The sequence below is a fragment of the Balaenoptera borealis genome (assembly GCF_965194805.1).
Source record: "Balaenoptera borealis genome assembly, chromosome: 15".
NCBI lineage: Eukaryota > Metazoa > Chordata > Mammalia > Artiodactyla > Balaenopteridae > Balaenoptera > Balaenoptera borealis.
The window spans coordinates 7,644,452-7,666,498 of NC_138871.1; the positions used below are offsets into that span (position 1 = coordinate 7,644,452).

The 22,047-nt window shown below is 35.3% G+C and overlaps 1 protein-coding gene and 1 long non-coding RNA gene across 13 annotated transcripts in view; one reads left to right on the top strand and one right to left on the bottom strand.

Annotated features, from left to right (window-relative positions):
• Nucleotides 1-22,047, bottom strand: part of LOC309611586 — a 512,787-nt gene that overhangs the window by 155,314 nt on the left and 335,426 nt on the right. The gene's annotated exons all lie outside the window — the stretch shown is intronic.
• TSGA10 (testis specific 10) overlaps nt 1-22,047 on the top strand; it is a 112,762-nt gene that overhangs the window by 20,530 nt on the left and 70,185 nt on the right. For 9 of the 12 annotated variants that reach the window (XM_082356155.1, XM_082356159.1, XM_082356154.1 and 6 more), the window contains 7 exons: nt 1,602-1,817; nt 9,117-9,182; nt 10,207-10,374; nt 10,952-11,107; nt 16,729-16,899; nt 16,989-17,066; nt 18,010-18,161. In XM_082356155.1, coding sequence (XP_082212281.1) covers nt 10,324-10,374; nt 10,952-11,107; nt 16,729-16,899; nt 16,989-17,066; nt 18,010-18,161 — 608 coding nt within the window. In that variant the 5' untranslated portion in view covers nt 1,602-1,817; nt 9,117-9,182; nt 10,207-10,323. Of the gene's footprint in view, nt 1-1,601; nt 1,818-9,116; nt 9,183-10,206; nt 10,375-10,951; nt 11,108-16,728; nt 16,900-16,988; nt 17,067-18,009; nt 18,162-22,047 lie in introns of those variants that run through there. The other 3 variants (XM_082356156.1, XM_082356157.1, XM_082356165.1) reach the window with 3 other exon arrangements.

The following is a 22,047-nucleotide window of genomic DNA, read 5'->3' on the forward strand; positions in this document are numbered from 1 at the left end:
AGAGCTTAGGTGTATATTGGAGTTGGTGGAGAGGGCTTGGACAGGGCAGTAGGCCTGGGACCACAAATGGTATTTGTTTATCTTATTCTCAGTGTAATGAAGCACCATAAGGCTACAGGAATTACTTCAAATTTGCATTTTCAAAGAATTTTTAGCTGTAGTTGGGAGAATGCCAAAAAAGAAGACAGTAAGAGGTATTGCTGAAATTCAGCCTGGTTGTGATAAAAGGCTCAACTAAAGAAATAAGTGCATTTACAGTTTGCCTTTTTGCTTTTTAAAAAATTCTTCAGGTTTTTTTTGTCTCCTGGTTTTGACAATTTAAACTCTTTTCCTGTAAATCTCACAAGTTAGTGTGCCTTACAAAATACCAAAGTGAGATTTGGATTAAAATAATGGCTTTTATTGTGCTTCTTGAGTATAATAAATGTCATCGTGGTATAGTTAGTTATATATAATTCATGACCTTTTGTCATTGTGGTATAGTTAGTTATATATAATTCATGACCTTTAGGATATTTCCTTATACAGTGAAAAATAATAAAGTTTATATTTTTAAAGAAAACTTTGTTGATTTTGATGGTTTGGAAAGAGCTCTCTCTAGTTACTTGAAAAGGACAAGGTTACAGCAAAAATAATGTTAGAACTAAGAATAATGTTACATAAGGGATTTAGCAATTTTAGATGCTCTTTAAAGACCAAGACTGTTTTTTCCTTCTGTCTTTTCATGTCTTGCACACACAGTGCCTTGAATATAGTAGGTGCTCGATAAATATTTGTTAAATATACAGTGAGAGACAGATCCTGTGGAAAAGGACTTTGTGCCACCCCTTTATCTCAGATATTTCTCTTACGGCACTTAACATACTGTATATGTATTTTCACAAGTAAACAATACATTCTCTGAGGCAGATAGCTAACCTATCTTTGTATCTTTTGAATTTAACATAGTTCTTGACATATTATCATTATTCAATGGGTCTAACATATTTTTTTTCCTTTAAAGGCATTTGGATACCTTCGTGATAGAAAAGGACCTTTTCTTCATCCATTGATGGTTTGATTAGTGGGCTGGGAAAGAAAGCTGTGGTCCTTCACATTAGTCAGCAAATACTTGATTGATTTGGTATTTAGCTTAGTCAAGTAAGTTACCGATATGTTCAAAAGGACTTCTCTAAAGATAGTTAACATATTTTGATGACAGTAGTTATAAACTTAATTCTAAAGAATGCCTAATTGATGATATTAATTATTAAAATTAAATAATTTCAAGACTGGTTTCTTTTCTGCAGATATAAATATTTGGCAATTTTTCTAATAGTTTTGTTAAATATCAACACTAAGTGGGGTTTTTTTGTTATTAAGCTGTAAATTGTTTTGAGAATTATAGCTATAAACCTTTAAATTTTCACTTAGTATATTTTTTTTCAGATAGGTAATACAGTCACATGGTACAAAATTCAGAAAGTAAAAAAAGATATATAGTTAAGTCTCCTTGCCAGGGAAGCAAGCCTCCCTTCCTGAATCCAGTCACCTAGTTTTTCTCCTCAGAGGGAAGCTAAGGAAATAATTTAATGTGATTATTTTCTTTCTACTTATAACAGATTGAAGATCTCAAACAGACAAATCATGGCTTGGAAGAATATGTTAGGAAACTCTTGGATAGTAAGGAGGTGGTAAGCAGTCAAGTAGAGGATTTAACCAGCCACAATGAGCATCTTTGTCAAGAATTGATTAAAATTGACCAACTAGCAGAGCAACTAGAAAAAGAGAAAAAGTTTGTGGTGGATACTGCCGACAAGGAACTTGAAGAAGCAAAGGTATTAGATTTATCACTGATCAGGTTTTTTTTTTTTTAATTGAGGTATAATTGACAAATAACATTATATTAGTTTCAGGTGTACAACATAATGATTCAATATTTGTATGTATTGTGAAATGATCACCACAACAAGTCTAGGTAACATCCAACTACTGATCAGGATTTTAATTCTACTTTAAACATCATGTAGTTATTAATGCAGTGGAAAAAGTGGCATTCTCATTTACATCATTTGAAAGTTTTTTAGATTTGACATTGTAATTAAATGTCTATTCTAAGGATTAAATTGTTTTGTGTCTCACATTTTATTTCTTTTAAAAATTTTTACTCAAAAATTTTCCTAAGTAATATATAGTCATAGTGAAAACTCAAAGCAATGGGAGTGTTCTGTATATAGAACATTTCTCTTTCTCCCTAATCCTTTTTTCTGCTGCAGAGGTATCTACCAACAAGTATATATATATATATATATATACATATATATTTCCATTCTTCTTTTCTGTTTTCACACATACACAATTTATTTCACACTTTAAAAAAAGGTGTTTTTTTTTTAACCTAAGGTTTAAATTTCTATGTAGTCAAATTTGTCAATCTTTACTGAATTCTGAGTTTTGATCTTTTATTTTTTTGAGGTCCCACCCCCTTCTAAAACATTTGAATGAGACTTCCCTGGTGGCGCAGTGGTTAAGAATCTGCCTGCCAGTACAGGGGACACAGGTTCGATCCCTGGTCCGGGAAGATCCCACATGCCGTGGAGCAATTAATCCCATGCACCACAACTACTGAGCCTGCGCTCTAGAGCCTGCGAGCCACAACTACTGAGCCCGCGTGCCACAACTACTGAAGCCCTCAGGCCTAGAGCCCGTGCTCTGCAACAAGAGAAGCCACTGCAATGAGAAGCCCACACACCGCAACCAAGAGTAGGCCCTGCTCACTGCAACTAGAGAAAGCCCGTGCGCAGCAACAAAGACCCAATGCAGCCAAAATAAATAAAATAAATAAAAATTAAAAAAAAAAATTTGAATAGACTTTATTATTTTAGAGCAGTTTTAGGTTCATAACAATGTGAAGCAGAAGGTAACAGAGATTTCCCATATACTCCCTGCCCCCACACATGCCTAGTCTCCCCCATTATCCGCAATCCCCCACCAAAGTGGTACATTTGTTACATTTTATGATAAAGAATTGACATTGGGGCTTCCCTGGTGGCGCAGTGGTTGAGAATCTGCCTGCTAATGCAGGGGACACGGGTTTGAGCCCTGGTTTGGGAAGATCCCACGTGCCGCGAAGCAACTAGGCCTGTGAGCCACAACTACTGAGCCTGCACATCTGGAGCCTGTGCTCCGCAACAAGAGAGGCCACGATAGTGAGAGGCCCGCGCACCACGATGAAGAGTGGCCCCCGCTTGCCGCAACTAGAGAAAGCCCTAGCACAGAAACGAAGACCCAACATAGCAATCAATCAATCAATCAATCAATAAAAAAAATCTTTAAAAAAATAAAAAAAAGAATTGACATATTGGGACTTCTCCAGTGGCACAGTGGTTAAGAATCTGCCTGCCAATGCAGGGGACATGGGTTCAAGCCCTGGTCTGGGAAGATCCCACATGTCATGGAGCAACTAAGCCCGTGCGCCACAGCTACTGGGCCTGCACTCTGGAGCCTGAAAGCCACAACTGCTGAGCCCATGTGCCACAACTACTGAAGCCTGTGTGCCTAGAGTCCGTGCTCCACAACAAGAGAAGCCACCACAATGAGAAGCCCGCACACCGCAATGAAGAGTAGCCCCCGCTCGCCACAACTAGAGAAAGCCCGTGCATAGCAACGAAGACCCAACACAGCCAAAAATAAATAAATAGATAAATTTATTAAAAAAAATAAAGAATTGACATATCATGATCACCCAGAGTCTATAGTTTACATTAGGGTTCACTCTTGGTGTTGTACCTGCTATGGATTTGAACAAATGTAAAATGACATGTATCTACCATTATAGTATCAAACAGAGTAATTTCACTGCCCTAAAAACCCTCTATCTCCACCTAGTTTTGATCCTTGTTTAGGAAGGCCTTCTCACCTCAAGAACTACAAGAATATTTTCTACAGTTTTCTTTTAAGACTTCTTAATATGTATATTTAAAGTTTTAATCCTTCTGGAATTTCTTTTTGTTCTAGTATGAGGTATGGTTGAATAGTCCTTTCTTCAGTCACTGATATAAAGTGCCATTTTAACAGCTACTGAATTCTTATATGTGCATGGATATGTTTCTGGACGATTTGGTTTCACTGATTCATTTGCCATCTTCTATGCCACTACCATATTATTTTAATAACTATAGCTTTATGATATTTTGATAAACATTTTATTTCTTGATTAAATTTTAGTACCCTACCATGACCTTTAGAAACTAGGAATTTAAACAGTACTATAAAATGAAGACAGTTTGATTTCTCATTGTTGTCTAATGGCTTACAGGCAAGACACATGGTATATCTGAAAGCCAGAAAACAACCTGTTGAATTTTTAAGTGATAACATGTGCTTATTCATCTTGATTTTATTAATCACCAAATTAGTAAATTGTGTCTATAAGACGGTAGTTTCCCAAAGCTAATTGTTGTTACATGTTATTTCATACACATCCTTTTAGTATACTCTTGGTAGCATATAACAAAGCATATGGTACTCTTGGTAGCATATGATAAAGCACTTAATTAAATAAATGATCAGGCTGTAAACATAAGTGTTATTGAAGGCATTATTTGTTACAGTAATTTGAAATCTAAGAGCCTAGTTAATGAACACTAGGATGGTATTTGTTTACATGCAGTAGCCTCACTTATTTAGAGTGTGTAAAGGATAAGTCTGTATTAGTGAAAATACTGAATAATGGAATATTTAAATACATGAAGTTTATTACTTTAATAGAAGGGCACAATCTTCTTGAACGATGTTGCCTGGAGGAGGTCCTTAGGAGAACTATTTGAGAGAGTAGATAAGAATGATTTGTTTTTAACTTGCAAATTATTTATCTTGTAATAGTTGCTACCAAAGTATTTGAAGGATATTTAAAAGTAACTATTTTAAACATTCTCAACAAACTTTTTTGTTTGTATTGTTTCTTTTTTAATAATAGTTATCGTTCATTCACAGTTTAATGGTAAATTGAGTTCAGCCTTAATTATAAAAATTGTCAAAAAGCACTGGATTGATGTTTTATTATGTCTTTCTTGTTTTCTTCTTCAAATTTAAAATTAATGGCACTCCTTCCCAGACTGTGGGAAGCCTAGTTGGCCAAATTCCCATAAAGAGAATGCCTGGTTTAGAAGTCATCAATTTTACAGGGTTGTTAGGGTCTGTGTTCTAGAGAGAGAGCGAGTACTCTTTGAGGGTGAATCCTCTGCTATCAAAAGGAAGAATTTCAGGAATGCAGAACATCTAAAATAAAAGAGCTAGGATTTACCTAAAACTGAAAATATTAAATTCATAGATGGAAATTCTGCCTAGCTCAGAAAAGAGTGTTTCTAGGAAATAGATATCCATATATGTATGATGTGGAATGTTTGGTGTATTCGAGAATTGGAAAGCTATTTGTAGAAGAGGTGGACTGTAGTCTTAGGGTAGAGATAACATTGCTGATGCAGGGAAAACATTGGAAAGTTAATAAAGAGAGGGCAAAATGGAAATAGGTCCTTTGTGTTGGTAAAATGCCCTGAAATGAAAACACCAACCTCAATAAGGGAATGTTCCAGGTAGAATGGGGATTAGAAAGATGCATGAAAGGTGCTGGGAATGTGAATACCAGTTGTTGAATGTGAATATCAGCGTGATGTTATCATCATGAAGTCATTGGATGTATGGTTTGGGCATCCAGTCATTGGGGAGAGATTCCTTGTCTGATTTGTGAGATGAGACTTGAAACAAGAGAATTTCGAATTTGAGAGCTGAGAATGTTTGGGTCCCTGTACTATTTGAGATGATTCTTTAGATATATGGGGGTAGAGTCTGAGGCTAAAACTACTGTTTGTCTAGAATTGAGATAGTATTAGATTTATTTACTCAGTAGAGTTTACTTTTAGTCATGTTTTTAAAGTCCACTGAGTAACTTCTTTCATCATTCATTCCGTGAAAATGTTTTGAGTATTTACTATGGTATTATCTATCACTATGTAACAAGTTACCCCTAAATCTTGACTTCAGACAACAGACACTTATATCTCACAGTTTTAAGTGCAGCTTAGCTAAGTAGTTCTAGTTCATGGTTTCTCAGGAAATTGTAATCAAGGTGATGGCCAGGCTGCAGTCATGGCTTGATTGGTACTGGAGGATTTGCTTTTAAGAGGACTTATTCAGATGACTCTTGGCTTTTGACAGGAAGCTTAGTTCCTTGACATGTGAACCTCTCCCTAGGTTGTTTGATATATTCTTTTTTTAAAAAATATAAGTTTATTTATTTATTTATTTATTTACTTTTGTTTGTGTTGGGTCTTCATTGCTGCACGTGGGCTTTCTCTAGTTGTGGTGAGCAGGGGCTACTCTTCATTGCGGTGCATGGGCTTCTCATTGAGGTGGTTTCTCTTGTGGAGCACAGGCTCTAGGCACGTGGGCTTCAGTAGTTGTGGCACGTGGGCTCAGTAGTTGTGGTTCTCAGGCTCTAGAGTGTAGGCTCAGTAGTTGTAGCTCGTGGGCTCTAGAGTGCAGGCTCAGTAGTTGTAGTGCACGGGCTTCAGTAGTTGTGGCACGTGGGCTCAGTAGTTGTGGCTCGCAGGCTGTAGAGCGCAGGCTCAGTAGTTGTGGCGCACGGGCTTAGTTGCTTAGTTTGAGCCAGACCAGGGCTCAAACCTGTGTCCCCTGCATTGGCAGGCAGATTCTTAACCACTGTGCCACCAGGGAAGTCCCTTGATATATTCTTTATGGCAGCTGGCTTCCCATTGGAGCCAATGATCCAAAAGAGACAACAAGGAAGAATTTCCAGTGCCTGTTATGATCCAGTCTCAAGAGTTACATACTGTCACTTCCACCACATCCTGTTCTTTAGAAGTGAGTCACTAAGTATAGACCACACTTAAGGGGGAGAGAAATTAAGCTCCATCTTTTGAAGGAAAGAGTATCAGAATTTTGGGACATATTTTAAAGCTCCCACAACCGTAAGCCTTCTTTGATCTTCTTGAGTTGTGATCATTCATGACTTAATGCAGTGTTTCCCAGATTACTGAACACAAGTTTGTGAAATATGAAGAAACAGAATTGCAATTTTACCATTACTAGTTTCTTCATACAGTTTATATTTTTAATTAACATGGGACCGTTATTGGACTGGATCTCTGGTAGCTCTTGTCATTACTGTTACTTTGTATGTGATTCGGTCAAAAATGCTTCAGAACCTACCATGAGGAAGACAAGGCGTAAAACCTGTATCGGTTTCTGACCTATGCCCCCAACCACGCATGCTTATTCCCTCTCTCTCTCCCTGATTCATTTTTCTCTAGCACTTTCCTACTACTTTCCTCCTCCTTCCCTCTGCTGGAGCCACACTGACCTCCTTACTATTCCTTGGAATTTAGCATACAATCTTTTGCCTTTTGCTATAGCTGAATGTTCTGCCTGGAATATTCTTCTCCCGAATTTTTACATGGTTGACTCCCTCACTGAGGACTTCTCTGATCACCCCCTTTAAAATTCCAGCCTATTCCTTCATAAACACTCCCAATATTCTTAAGGATATTGCTCTTTTTTTCTAATGTAGTATGTAATTTATTCGTTAGGTTTATTTTTTGTTGTCTATCCAGCTGGAATGTAAGGTGTCCAAAGGCAAGGATCTTTGTCTATTTTATTCCCTTTTTAAAAATTTAAGTATAGAACAGATGTGAGTGCTCATTATATATTTTTGAATGACACAATGACTGTCTGATATATACTTTACCTATTATCTTTTATTTTTCTCTTTTCAACGAGAATGTAAGCTCCATGAGGGTAGAGGTTTCTGTCTGTTTTATTCACTGCTATAGCCAGCATATAACACAATGTCAGACACATAGTAGACCCTCATTAAACAATTGTCAAATAAATGAAAACACTGGGCTGGCATCTTTTCATTTGGGCCAGTTATAAGTTTGTTTTTCCGAGTGGAATAAGCATTAATTTTTTTATCATTATAAAAGTAATACATATTTTTTTAAATAGAAGAGTATAATGAAGAAAATAATATGTACTGTAATCACATCTTGCTATACCTAGACATAATCTATCTTGCTCAATTTACTTATTGGTTATGTTCCATCTGTATCTAGGATATGTGTGTATAAATTTATTTTTTACAAGAATGTGTCGTACTAGATAAAATTTTCAGCAGTGTGAGTTTTTATACTTAATATATATGGACATATTTGCACATAATTCAGTATAGATCCTTTTTTTTTTTTAGTGTCTACATAGTAGTACACATTAAAGCATTGAAAAATTATCAAACTTATCCAAAACTATATATAACCTTATCCAAACTGTATGTAAGTTATATTCCATACCATAACACCCCTTAGTATTTCATAAACTAAAATATAACTGCCAGAGAAATCTTAGAACTTTGGTCTAAAGAACAAATGAGAAGCAATAATTGCAGAAAATTCAAATTTAAAATATAACAGGAGACATTTTTGATTAGAATAACAAGGGGGTGGTTTACGAATTGAGAAATAAATCCATTAAACTAATATGCCAACATTTAACAAAGAGATTTACAGCTTTACATAAAAACATAGTCACTCTCCTCCAGGAACGTACAATCTATACACAGACTAGATATATGATTGCAGGTGGCTATACTGTAAGACTTTTAAGGCAATGTTATAATAAAACTGATACAAAAAGTATTTTGTGGGTTGGATTGAACTAAACTATTAAAAGAATTCAGAGGAAAGAGCAATCATTTCTGACTATGGTGACTTGGGAAAACTTATTCTCGTCATTCTTTTGACTCTTCCCTGTTATCATCTTCAGAATTATAATTAGTATTAATAGTTTGTTCCAGTTTATGGGGAGTAATTTGACAAAATAAAATCAATTAGTATTTTATACAAAACATTAGACAATTTAAAGGAACTGCTTCATTTCATTCTAGGTTCTTTTACCATCAAAAGCAGGTAAACATAAGAGTGGATTATCTTTTCTTTCATAAAGTATTCACTGTCTGCATGTTTTTATTTTTAAGTGGCTTCTGTTTTTGATGCTCTTTTTCCAGTGAAATCAGTTTAAATATTTTACACCTAAATAACAATTTTTTCTGGCTTGTTTTTCAGATTGAACTTATTTGCCAGCAAAATAATATAATAGTATTGGAAGATACAATAAAAAGGCTCAGATCTGTAAGTACATTTTTCATAAATACATATTAAAGAATCATTTTTATTCTGTTAGTAGGACAGCAAAAATTGTACATATGTTTTGGCTCTCATGCATTTTGTGAACAATAAAAAATGTTTGTTTTCTAAAATCAGTACTCTCTGCCTGATGCTTAGGGGTACTCCCATCCGTAAGAGCGATGCTATTCTTGCTCTATTTCATCATTACTCCTTTCTTTCCTAGAGCTGGAGAGAACTTTTGGTTGGTTTTATTAATGCTCTTAGCTGTTACTTGATTAAAATGACGGCTGTGAGTAATTTAATTCTCAAAATGTAAAATGTATTTGTGTACACATATATTCCTCTTAATAATAAATATTTTTAAGTCAAATGTTACTTAGTTCTGAGTAATATGTTCTCTTTAACAATGTGAAATGAAAATTGCTCTGATTAGACATTTTAGTGTTATCGTTTAAAATATTTGAAACATCCTCTCTAAAATATCTGTACTTTTTCCCCAATAAAGTATTGGTAAAATAAGTGTTGTAAAACAAATGTTTCTAAATATATTAAAGTGAATGGAAATGCACTTGAAAGTATATACAAGTATAGAATATCCAGCATTCATTTAATTTATTCATTCATTGAACGATTATTGAACAAAACTTGAACGCTATGAACAGATGCTTTAATAGTAGCATACAGGTTTCTCTAAGCAAATTAATTCCATTTCTAGGATTTGTTACTAGATCTGATACAAGAAACAATTCTGGCCTCTCTGAAATTTCTTTACTATTTTTTCTTCAAAGTTATTGAGTAAATGTAGGGACATTTTCAGTGAAATAAAAATACATTACATTCAGAAATGCTGGAAAAGAAAGGTATCTAACTGCTTTTGAAAAAGTATTGATGAATTATTATTTTTTGAATTATTTTCAAAATACCAAATTTATTATTTTAAGGATCCTGTTTGCTTTCAACTTTCATTTAGAAAATGATGCTATAGTTTAGCTTGAAATAATGGCCTAATTTTTTCCTCCTTGGCAAGATAATTTTAGAGACTGAAAAAGCACAAAATAAATCTCCTTCCAGACTTGATTCCTTTGTCAAAACTTTAGAAGCAGACAGAGAATACTACAAGAGAGAAGCTCAAAATTTGAGAAAGATGATCAGAAGTAGATCTAAAAGCCCAAGACGCCCTTCTCCATCTTCCCGGGTAGGTTTTGGAAACTTGTAAATATTTTGGAGTTTGTTGCTCAGTGACTTTTATTCTTTGATTTATCTAATCTGGAAATAATTCCTTTTAATTTGGCATGAATTGGTGTACCAAGGAGGATGAGAGACAGAGCTCTCTTTGATAGCACAGTGGACCGTTGAAGTTGGCCTTTATCCCCAGCATTAGTAGTGGTTGGGGGTAATCATACAAATGTGGAGCAATTTGGGATGAAGTTGTTTAAAAGAGAGGCGATTTTTAAACTTTTTTCATCATTTCATTATATTGTCATATTTGCTTAACTAGAGATCGTGTGCTCCCATCAGTAGCACCTTTCTATCAGTAACACATGTCAAAGAATAATTTCAGATTTCTTTTTAAAAAAATTTTATTGAAGTATAGTTGATTTACAATGTTCTGTTTAATTTCTGCTGTATAGCAAAGTGACTCAGTTATACATATGTATATTCTTTTTCATATTCTTTTCCATTTTGGTTTATCACAGGATATTGAATATAGTTCCCTGTGCTCTACAGAAGGACCTTGTTGTTTATTCAGATTTCTTATGTAATAATTGTAGGGTACAAACTGTGATGTAGAGCTTTTGAAGACAACAAGAGACCGTGAAGAACTCAAATGCATGCTGGAAAAATATGAGCGTCATTTGGCAGAAATTCAGGGTAATGTCAAGGTTCTCACATCTGAGAGAGACAAGACCTTTCTTCTGTATGAGCAGGTAAACATTTATAAGTGAACAAAATACGTAAATACTAACATTCAATTCTAGAGATAGGTAATTCTTTAAGTTCTATGAGAATGCTTAAATCTGTCAATCAAATTTATCTAACATTTGGGAATTGCCTTTGTTCTTATGATATTCTGAATGAAATGTGATGAATTTGTGTATGTGTACACACACACACACACACACACACACACACACACACACGTTATCCCCATATCCGAAAAAGCTCATATACATGCATAGAAATAGTCTGATTTTTGGAATAAGAAATGGGGAAAGTGTTAAATGATAGGGTGTGGTGAGTTCAAGGTAAAAAATTTGGACTTGGGGGTGAAAAAATACAAACACATCACTTTGATGTACTGTCAATCACTTTAGGAATTGCCGTATAATTTAATTTAGAGAGTAAAATCAGTTTGTAGTTTATCTCTATTTTTAGCTTAAGATTATATAACCCTTATTAATCAAATGGCTTCTTGACTCAACAAATAATAAACCCCATATATCACCAATATAATTTAGTTTTAAAATATCAAATTTTATTAAGAATTACAGCTACTAAGTGCAGGGTTCTGGGCTTGCTACTCTAAAAGATAGAAAAAATAAGCCAGACACTGTTTTCTATGTTTGCAATCTAGTTGGGGAGATAAAATATATTGTCTTGTATTTACTTTTTGTTACTTTAGCGTAAGTAGTCTAGAAGATATTGTAAGAAATAAAAGAGGTGAGTACTTTTAGTTATGGTTATCAAGATCTTTGCTAGACGATGTGGAGTTTGAGTCCTGAAGGATGAATGGGGTTTCTTTTATCTTGAAAGGGGTAAGAAAGGACATTCCAGACTAAAGGAATGGTATGAAGCAAAGGATAAAGGTGGGAAAGTCAGTACATAAATGGATCAGTTTATGACTAGAATAAAAGTATATGTCAGTGGAGTAAGGGCTTGAGAGGTAGACTAGACTAGAGCAGGAGTCTGAAAACATTTTCTGTAAAGGCCCAGATAAGAAGTAGCTTGGGCTTTGCAGGCCATGTGACTTCTGACACCGCTATTCAACTCTGTTGTTGTAGTGTGAAAGCAGCTATAGATAATATACAAATGAATGAGTTTGGCTGTGTTCCAGTATAATTTATTTATGAACACTGAAATTTGAGTTTCATATTCTTTTTACCTGTTGTGAAATATTCATCTTGTTTTGATTTTTTTTAACCATTTAAAAATATAAAAAACATTTTCAGCTTACAGAGTTACAAAAACAGGAGGCAGGCTGGATTTGGCCTGTGAACTATATATAGTTTGCCAATTTCTAGACTACATGGTAGAAGCTGTTCAGTGGGCCCTATAAGAGGTTTATACTTTGCTTTCTTATAAGCAATGGACATTCTGTTTTTTTTTTTTTTTTTTAAGTGGAAGAAATATGATGAAAGCTACATTTTTACAATTTTAATCTGGTAACAATTCTTTATTATCTCTATGTAATCTTTCTATGTTATCATCTTATATAACAATTTCTCCTTCAGGAGAATTGGAGGAGGGGGAAACCATAGACTTTTTTTTTTAATTAATTTATTTATTTGTTTATATTTTTGGCTGCATTGGGTCTTTGTTGCTGAGCATGGGCTTTCTCTAGTTGCGGTGAGCAGGAGCTACTCTTCATTGCAGTGTGCGGGCTTCTCATTGCTGTGGCTTCTCTTGTTGCTGAGCACAGGCTCTAGGCACGCGGGCTTCAGTACTTGTGGCATGCAGGCTCAGTAGTTGTGGTCCACGGGCTTAGTTGCTCTGCGGCATGTGGGATCTTCCCGGACCAGGGCTCAAACCCGTGTCGCCTGCATTGGCAGGCGGATTCTTAACCACTGCACCACCAGGGAAGTCCCCATGGATTCTTTAGAAGGCTGTTAACAGTAGTCCATGCATGAAGCATTAAGGGACTAATCTAGGGTGCTATCAGTGGAAATAAAGATAGGGACAGATGCAAAAGACACTGAAAAGGAAGACTTAACAAAATTTGATTTTAGCACAAAGGAGGGACAAATGGAGATCACTGAAGTTCTGTTTTGAATGACTGAAGAATTGTGGTAATAGAAAAAGAAACAGGAAAGTCATCGGTGATTTGAGGGAAAAGATGTGTTTGGTTTCAGAGAGATAGAGTAAGATGATGGTGGTACATCAGGTAGTAACTGCCATCAGGCAGTAAGAAATGTGGGACTGGAGTGGGGAGAGAGGCAAGAGCTGAGTATGTAGATTGAGAAGTCATTTGTTTTGAGCCTTCAGAATGGATGAAGTTTCTGAATGAGAAAGCTATAAATAGAGGAACAGAGAAGTCAAGATGGAATCTTGGGAAGTTTTATTCAATTGGTCGAGGAACCTTTGAAAGAGATAAAGAAGACAGGAATCTAGGGCAGAACAGTGTTATACGCCCAAGGAAGGAAGGAATCTCAAGGAGAGTGTTGAAGGCAATGGCAAGTGTTGCCGAAATATCAAGAACAGGAACTGAGAAGAGGCCATTGGATTTGGTGAGGTCATTACGTTAAATTCTGCAGAGTGGTGGGTGTGGGAGCCAGGTTAGATTGGGGAGAGAGAGTGGGAGGTAAGGAACAGGCAAGATGTACAATCCATGGCACTTAAAAAAAAAAAAGCCTGTCAAAGGAAAAAGAGACATTTGATGGTAAATGGGGCAGCAGGATTTAGTGACAGTTTTTCAAGATATGGGAGTCATGTGCATGGTTGAAGAAGCAGAGAAAGAGCCAGTGGAGAGGGTGGTATTCAAAAAAAAGTAGGATGTGAAACAAAAGTAGGATTCAAAAAGTAGGATATGAAATCATCTGTAGATATGGAATAGATTTGGAACCCGAGGATGGTTGTTGAACAAGTGTGTAAAGAGTTTGTTGGGTTGTCAGTAAGGATTGATGGGCCTTTCTGTCAGGGTAAAAGTAGCCAGGACATGGAAATGGCATATGCATTTTGGACAGAAAGACTGGAACACTATGATATTTTTTAAACCAGTATTCTACCTGAATTGTGCTGAATTCAAATTTATCACAAAATGGATGGAGTAAACCCACAGCCAACATCGTTCTCAGTGGTGAAAAACTGAAACCATTTCCTCTCAGATCAGGAACAAGACAAGGTTGCCCACCCCCACCACTATTTTTCAACATAGTTTTGGAAGTTTTAGCCCCGGCAGTCAGAGAAGAGAAAGAAATAAAAGGAATCCAAATTGGAAAAGAAGAAGTAAAACTGTCACTGTTTGCAGATGACATGATACTATACGTAGAGAATCCTAAAGATGCTACCAGAAAACTACTAGAGCTAATCAATGAATTTGGTAAAGTAGCAGGATACACAATTAATACACAGAAATCTCTTGCATTCCTATACACTAATGATGAAAAATCTGAAAGAGAAATTAAGGAAACACTCCCATTTACCATTGCACCAAAAAGATAAAATACCTATGAATAAACCTACCTAAGGAGACAAAAGACCTGTATGCAGAAAACTGTAAGACACTAATGAAAGAAATTAAAGATGATACAAATAGATGGAGAGATATACCATGTTCTTGGATTGGAAGAATCAGCATTGTGAAAATGACTATACTACCCAAAGCAATCTACAGATTCGGTGCAATCCCTATCAAACTACCAATGGCATTTTTCACAGAACTAGAACAAAAAATTTCACAATTTGTATGGAAACACAAAAGACAATAGCTAAAGCAATCTTGAGAAAGAAAAACGGAGCTGGAGGAGTCAGGCTCCCGGACTTCAGACTATACTACAAAGCTACAGTAATCGACAGTATGGTACTGGCACAAAACAGAAATATAGATCAATGGAACAGGATAGAAAGCCCAGAGATAAACCCACACACATAGGGTCACCTTATCTTTGATAAAGGAGACAAGACTATACAGTGGAGAAAAGACAGCCTCTTCAATAAGTGGTGCTGGGAAAACTGGACAGCTACATGTAAAAGAATGAAATTGGAACAATTCCTGAAACCGTACACAAAAATAAACTCAAAATGGATTAAAGGCCTAAATGTAACTCCAGACATTATAATACTCTTAGAGGAAAACATAGGCAGAACACTCTATGACATAAATCACAGCAAGATCCTTTTTGACCCACATCCTAGAGAAATGGAAATAAAATAAAAGTAAACAAATGGCACCTAATGAAGGTTTTGCACAGCAAAGGAAACCATAAACAAGATGAAAAGACAACTCTCAGAATGGGAGAGAATATTTGCAAACGAAGCAGCTGACAAAGGATTAATCTCCAAAATATACAAGCAACTCATGCAGCTCAATATCAAAAAAAACAAACAACCCAATCCAAAAATGGGCAGAAGACCTAAATAGACATTTCTCCAAAGAAGATATACAGATTGCCAACAAACACATGAAAGGATGCTCAACATCACTAATCATTTGAGAAACGCAAATCAAAACTACAATGAGGTATCGCCTCACACCAGTCAGAATGGCCGTCATCAAAAAATCTACAAACAATAAATGCTGGAGAGGGTGTGGAGAAAAGGGAACCGTCTTGCACTGTTGGTGGGAATGTAAATTGATACAGCCACTATGGAGAACAGTATGGAGGTTCCTTAAAAAACTAAAAGTAGAACTACCATATGACCCAGCAATCCCACTACTGAGAAAACCATAATTCAAAAAGAGACATGGTTCATTGCAGCACTATTTACGATAGCCAGGACATGGAAGCAATCTTAAGTGTCCATTGACAGGTGAATGGATAAAGAAGACATGGCACATATATACAATGGAATGTTACCCAGCCATAGAAAGAAATGAAATTGAGTTATTTGTAGTGAGGTGGATGGACCTAGAGTCTGTCATACAGAGTGAAGTAAGTCAGAAAGAGAAAAATACCGTATGCTAACACATATATATGGAATCTAAAAAAAAAAATGGTTCTGAAGAACCTAGGGGCAGGACAAGAATAAAGATGCAGACATAGAGAATGGACTTGAGGACATGGGGAGGCAGAAGGGTAAGCTGGGACGAAGTGAGAGAGTGGCATGGACGTATATACACTAAAATGTAAAATAGATAGCTAGTGGGAAGCAGCCGTATAGCACAGGGAGATCAGCTTGGTGCTTTGTGACCACCTAGAAGGGTGGGATAGGGAGGGTGGGAGGGAGACGCAAGAGGGAGGGGATATGGGGATACATGTATACATATAGCTGATTCACTTTGTTATACAGCAGAAACTGACACAACATTGTAAAGCAATTATACTCCAATAAAGATGTTAAAAAAAAATGTCTAAAAAAAAAAAATGGATGGAGTACCATATATATTTCTTAGTGAAACACTGTCTCTTTCATTGACTGCTTCCAAATTAATTTTTTTTTTTAATTTTTGGCAAAGATACTGTAAACCAAGCTTCTATTTGTAGACATTCATTTACATATGGGGGCATCATTTGCATTTATTTGTGTAAACTCATTAAAGAATTATACCATTATCCTGCCATATGCATATTAATATAGGTTTGCATTTTAACTGGCTGGATATAAGATAGCTGTATTTATTTCTGTTCTAAAGCTTGTTAAATAAAAGTCTATCTGTGTATTTAAATAATAGGCACAGGAAGAAATTGCCCGACTTCGACGAGAAATGATGAAAAGCTGTAAATCTCCTAAATCAACAACAGCACATGCCATCCTCCGGCGGGTGGAGACTGAGAGAGATGTGGCCTTCACTGATTTAAGAAGAATGACCACAGAAAGAGATAGTCTAAGGGAAAGGCTAAAGGTTTGAAAGAATTTTATCTATACGAGCATTTGTGAGACACAATGCAGTGACATTGAAAGCGCTCTGTTTTGTTTTTGTTTTTTAAACAGATTGCCCAAGAGACAGCGTTTAATGAGAAGGCTCACTTGGAACAAAGGATAGAGGAGCTGGAGTGTACAGTTCATAACGTAAAGAAAAAGCACTTTTCCACTTTCGGCTATAAACTCTCAGTGGTTTCCCCTTTTCCCCTTTTTCTGTGTTCAGAGAAGTTGGTTTTTTATGATAGTGTTTGTAATCCTAAGATATTTATAGTAGTATGTATGGTGTAAATAGTCACTTTTTCATTATTTATTTCCTTCTAAAAAATGTGAGTAAAGTCTTTTTTTGTGTTAGGTTGCAAAGTGTGTTCTTTTAAAAAAACCATTAGGGATGCATTCTAAGGGATTTTAGCAACTTTTTCATCTCCCTGTTCCATTAATGATAACATTGCCAGGGATAGAAAAACTGGCTTATTCTACCTAAAGAGTAGCTAGGGTAGAGAAAATTATAATGAAATGGCAATTAATGAAATGTATTTAAACTGAATTTAACTGTGAAGCATCACCTTTTTACTAATCAAGGATTTGAGATGCTATGAATATATATTTGAAATGTTTTGACTATATGAACAGAATTAAGGGAATTCAACTTTCTGTTAACCAAATTTAATTGATTATATTTCTGAATTCATCTGTTTTATGTTGTTATAATGAGTTTTTAAAAAAGCAGGAGACAGGAGAAAAACATTATTTGTCATAATCCCACTTTATATATGTAATTTGTTAATGCTGAGCAACAAATAAGAAATCCTTTTGCAAATAAGCTGTGTGTGCTATAGTCCAGCTGAACCAGACTGAAAATATAGATGCGTATACTGTGATAGTCTTTATGGAGAAGCTGTGCAGTGGCTTGTCTGAGTTCCTGCTCCACGGTCGCCTTGTCCATACAGCCTCCTGCAACGTTCAAGTCTAATCTGATCATCTCATTGTGTGAATCTTATATACCGGTTTGTACAAAGAGAGGATGTCTCTTTGGGAAGATTACTGAAACGTTTTTAGTGATGGCAGTAACTTTGTCATTCTGCTTGTATAGCTCGATGATGAACGTATGGAGCAAATGTCAAATATGACTTTGATGAAGGAAACCATAACCACTGTGGAAAAAGAAATGAAATCACTAGCAAGAAAGGCAATGGATACCGAAAGTGAACTTGGCAGACAAAAAGCAGAGAATAATTCTTTGAGGTAAACTCAATTACCATTAAATAACTAATAGTTTAACTATAAATAATAGCTCTGCTTTTTGTAGTGTATTTTATAGTGATAATTAAGTTATTTGTTGACTTTATTTTCTGAGAGGATTATTATGAAGCAGTCGTAGACACCTTAGCAGACATTAAATGATTTCCTGAAGGTCAGTCACAGACTGGGAATGCCACACTTAACTAATCTTATATTTGCAGAAAGCCTCAATGTTTAGCTGAAGTAGCTTTTACAAAGCCCTTCTGTGTAAAGAGCATATTTGACTTTGATATTTCACTGTTTAATTTATTTTTGTTTTTTATTTTATTTATTTATTTTTGGCTGCATTGGGTCTTCGTTGCTGCACGCAGGCTTTCTCTAGTTGCAGTGAGCGGAAGCTACTCTTTGTTGCGGTGCGTGGGCTTCTCATTGCAGTGGCTTCTCTTGTCGTGGAGCATGGGCTCTAGGGCTTGCGGGCTTCAGTAGTTGTGGCGCGTGGGCTCAGTAGTCGTGGGGCACAGGCTTAGTTGCTCTGCAGCACGTGGGATCTTCCCAGACCAGGGCTCGAACCCATGTCCCCTGCATTGGCAGGTGGATTCCTAACTACTGCACCACCAGGGAAGCCCTCACTGTTTAATTTACCTTATAACTTTAGTTATGTTCTGGGATCTGAACGATATAAGAAAGCACAAAGCACCGGTATGATAGTAGCTTAGGAAGGGGGTAGTTTAGCATGTAATAAAAGCCATAGGAGAGAAATAGGAACATGTAATAGAACTTCTATTAATTGAATGCCATGTACTGTGCTTAGCATTTTCTGCATATTGCAGAAAGGTAGCAGAAGATATTCCAATTGAAGCAACCTACAGGCAATGACTTAGGGGAATAAGTTTTTGAAGACCTCCATGTTAGTGTTTTACTTGTAGTATCTATTGATGTGAGAAATAGACATTCTACAGATTCAGTAAGGTTGAATTTCAGTGCATCTATGAACATATGAAATATAATAGTTCATATGAGTATGAAGTATATTATTAAATCTACAGATAATACTTGGTTCACATGTGAATTCCCAGAATCCCCTCTTTGGTCTTTCACGGGTCTGTGGTACATATATTGGAATCACTTGTCAGGACAGAGAGTCACTTAAATTTTTTCCCTTCATTTATTTTTTACTTTCCTGCTTAAAAGGATATTGCAAACTCAGGTAAAATAAAAATAATAATAAAATAAGAAGGACAACAAAGAAAACTTTGGAAAATAGAGAAAAGCATACAGGAAATTTAAATCACCCATGATTCCATAACCCAGGGAAAACTATTATTAATATAGATCATTTTTCTAACCAGAAATAGATCTGTGTGTATAAAAGCTTTCTATGTAATTGATATCATCCTATATTAAGTTATATATTTGGCCAATTTCACTTAATTGTATACCATAAGCATTTACACATGTCATTAGAAATTCTTTGAAAGCATTATCGTGGTTTATTAAAATATTCTAACAGATAAATGTACAATAATTTAGAGGTTTTTTGTGTACAGTTGTTTTCTTTTAACAGTATTATTCAAGTTTAATTGATATATGTACAGTAAGCTACACATATTTAAAGTGTTCAGTGTGGTAAGTTTTGACATGTGTATGTACCTGTAAAACCATCACCACCCTCAAGATAGTGGCCCTATCCATCACTCCACAAAGTCTTCTCGTACTCCTCTAACCTCTCCCCTACCCTGCCCTCCCCAGGCAACCACTGATTTGGCTTCTGTCATAGAGATTTGTTTGGATTTTCTAAAATGTTATATAAGTGAAATCATACAGTATATATTCTTTTGTTGGGCTACTTTCACTCAGCATCATTATTCTGAGATTTATCCATGTTGTCACATATAATCAATAGTTTATTCCTTTTTATTGCTGAGTAGTATTCCATTGTATGAATATACCACGTAAATATTTCAGTTGCTTCCAGTTTAGGACTATAACAAATAAAACTGCTATGAGTATTCTTATATGGGTCTTTGTATGGACATATGCTTTTATTTCTCTCGGGTAAATACCTAAGACTGAGTCTTATGATGGATATATGTTTAACTTTTGAAGAAACCATTAAACTGTTTTCCAGAGTGGTTGTATTATTTTATTTTACATTTGCACCAGCAGTGTGTGAGTGCCAGTTGTTACATATCCTCACCAACACTTGGTATGCAGTATCTTTATAGTTTTAGCCATCCTAATAGGTATGTATTATGGTTTTGATTTGCCTTCTCTAATAACTAGTAATTTTGAGCATCTGTTCATGTCCTTATGTGCCATACATATATCTTCTTCAGTGTCTGTTCCAAACTTTTGCACACTTTTATTGAGTTTTTTATAGTATTAAGTCATAAAAGTCCTCTCTATATTCTAGATAAAAGTCCTTTGTTAGGTACATATATGTTTGGCAAATATTTTTTTCCCAGTCTATGGCCTGCCTTTTTATTTTCTTAAGTGTCTTTTAAAGAGGAAATGTTTTTGATTTTTGATTAAGTAAAACTTACTGATTTTTTAAAATTTATATCCAGCTTTTGTGTTCTTTTAAAGAAATTGTTGTCAAGCCTAAGATGAGATTTTTCTCCTGTGTTTTCTTCTAGCAGTTTTATAGTTTCAGTTCTTAAATTTAAATCTATGCAAGTTAATTTTTGTATATAGTACAAGGTGTAGCTCAAAATTCAGTTTTTTGCATATGGATATCCAATTGTTCCAGCACCATTTGTTGAAAAACTTCCCTTACTTGTCTACACTGAATTGTTTTGTACCTTTGTAGTAAGTCAGTTGTCCATATATGTGTAAGTCTGTTTCTTGATCATCTATTTTGTTTGGTGGATCTATATATATATCTTGATGCCAATACAACATTCCTGATGTCTTTTTTTTTTTTAAATCCTCAAATTAGGTAATGTTAGTCCTCCAACTTTGTTCTTTCTCAAAGTTGTTTTGGCTGTTCTGGTTCCTTTGCATTTTATTTTAATTTTAGAATTAGCTTCATAGTGTAAACACAAAAGCCTGCTTGGGGATTTGATTGGGGAAAAACTCCCACTCATGAACACTTTCCATTTCTTTATTTAGGTCTTTAATTTCCCTCTGCAATGTTTTATACATATAGATCTCTCATTTCTTTTGTAAGATTTATCCCTAAGTATTTTCCATTTTTTGATGCTGTTGTAAGTGGAATTTTAGAATTTTACTTTCTGATTGTTTATTGCTTGTATACAAAAATAGCAATACGATTGTTTTTAAAAAATAAACTTTGTATTATATAACAGATTTAGATTTACAGAAAAATTGTGAAGATAGTGAAAAGTTCCTACATACCTCACACCCAATTTCCTCTGTTAATAACATCTTACATTAGTATGGTACATTTGTTAAAATTAATGACTCAACATTGATACACTATAATTAACTAAAGTCTGTAATTTATTCAGATTTCCTTAGTTTTTCCCTAATGTCCTTTTTCTGTTCCAGGATCCCATCCAGGATACCACATTACATTTAGTTGTCATGTCTCCTTAGGCTTCTCTTGGCAGTCTCAGACTTTCCTTGTTTTTGATGACCTTGACAGTTTTGAGGAGTACTGATCAGGTATTTTGTAGAGTATCTCTCAGTTGGGGTTTGTCTGATGGTTTTCTCATGATTAGGTTGGGTAATGTTTTTGAGAGAAAGATCACAGAATTAAAGTGCCATTTTAGTATACACAGATACCCAGGATGTCATGAGTACATCCTATTGATATGATTCATTACTGTTGATTTTGACTTTGGTCACCTGGCTGAGGTAATGTTTGCCTTATCCAGAATGTCATATAATTGAAATCATACAGCACATAGTCTTTTCAGACTGGCTT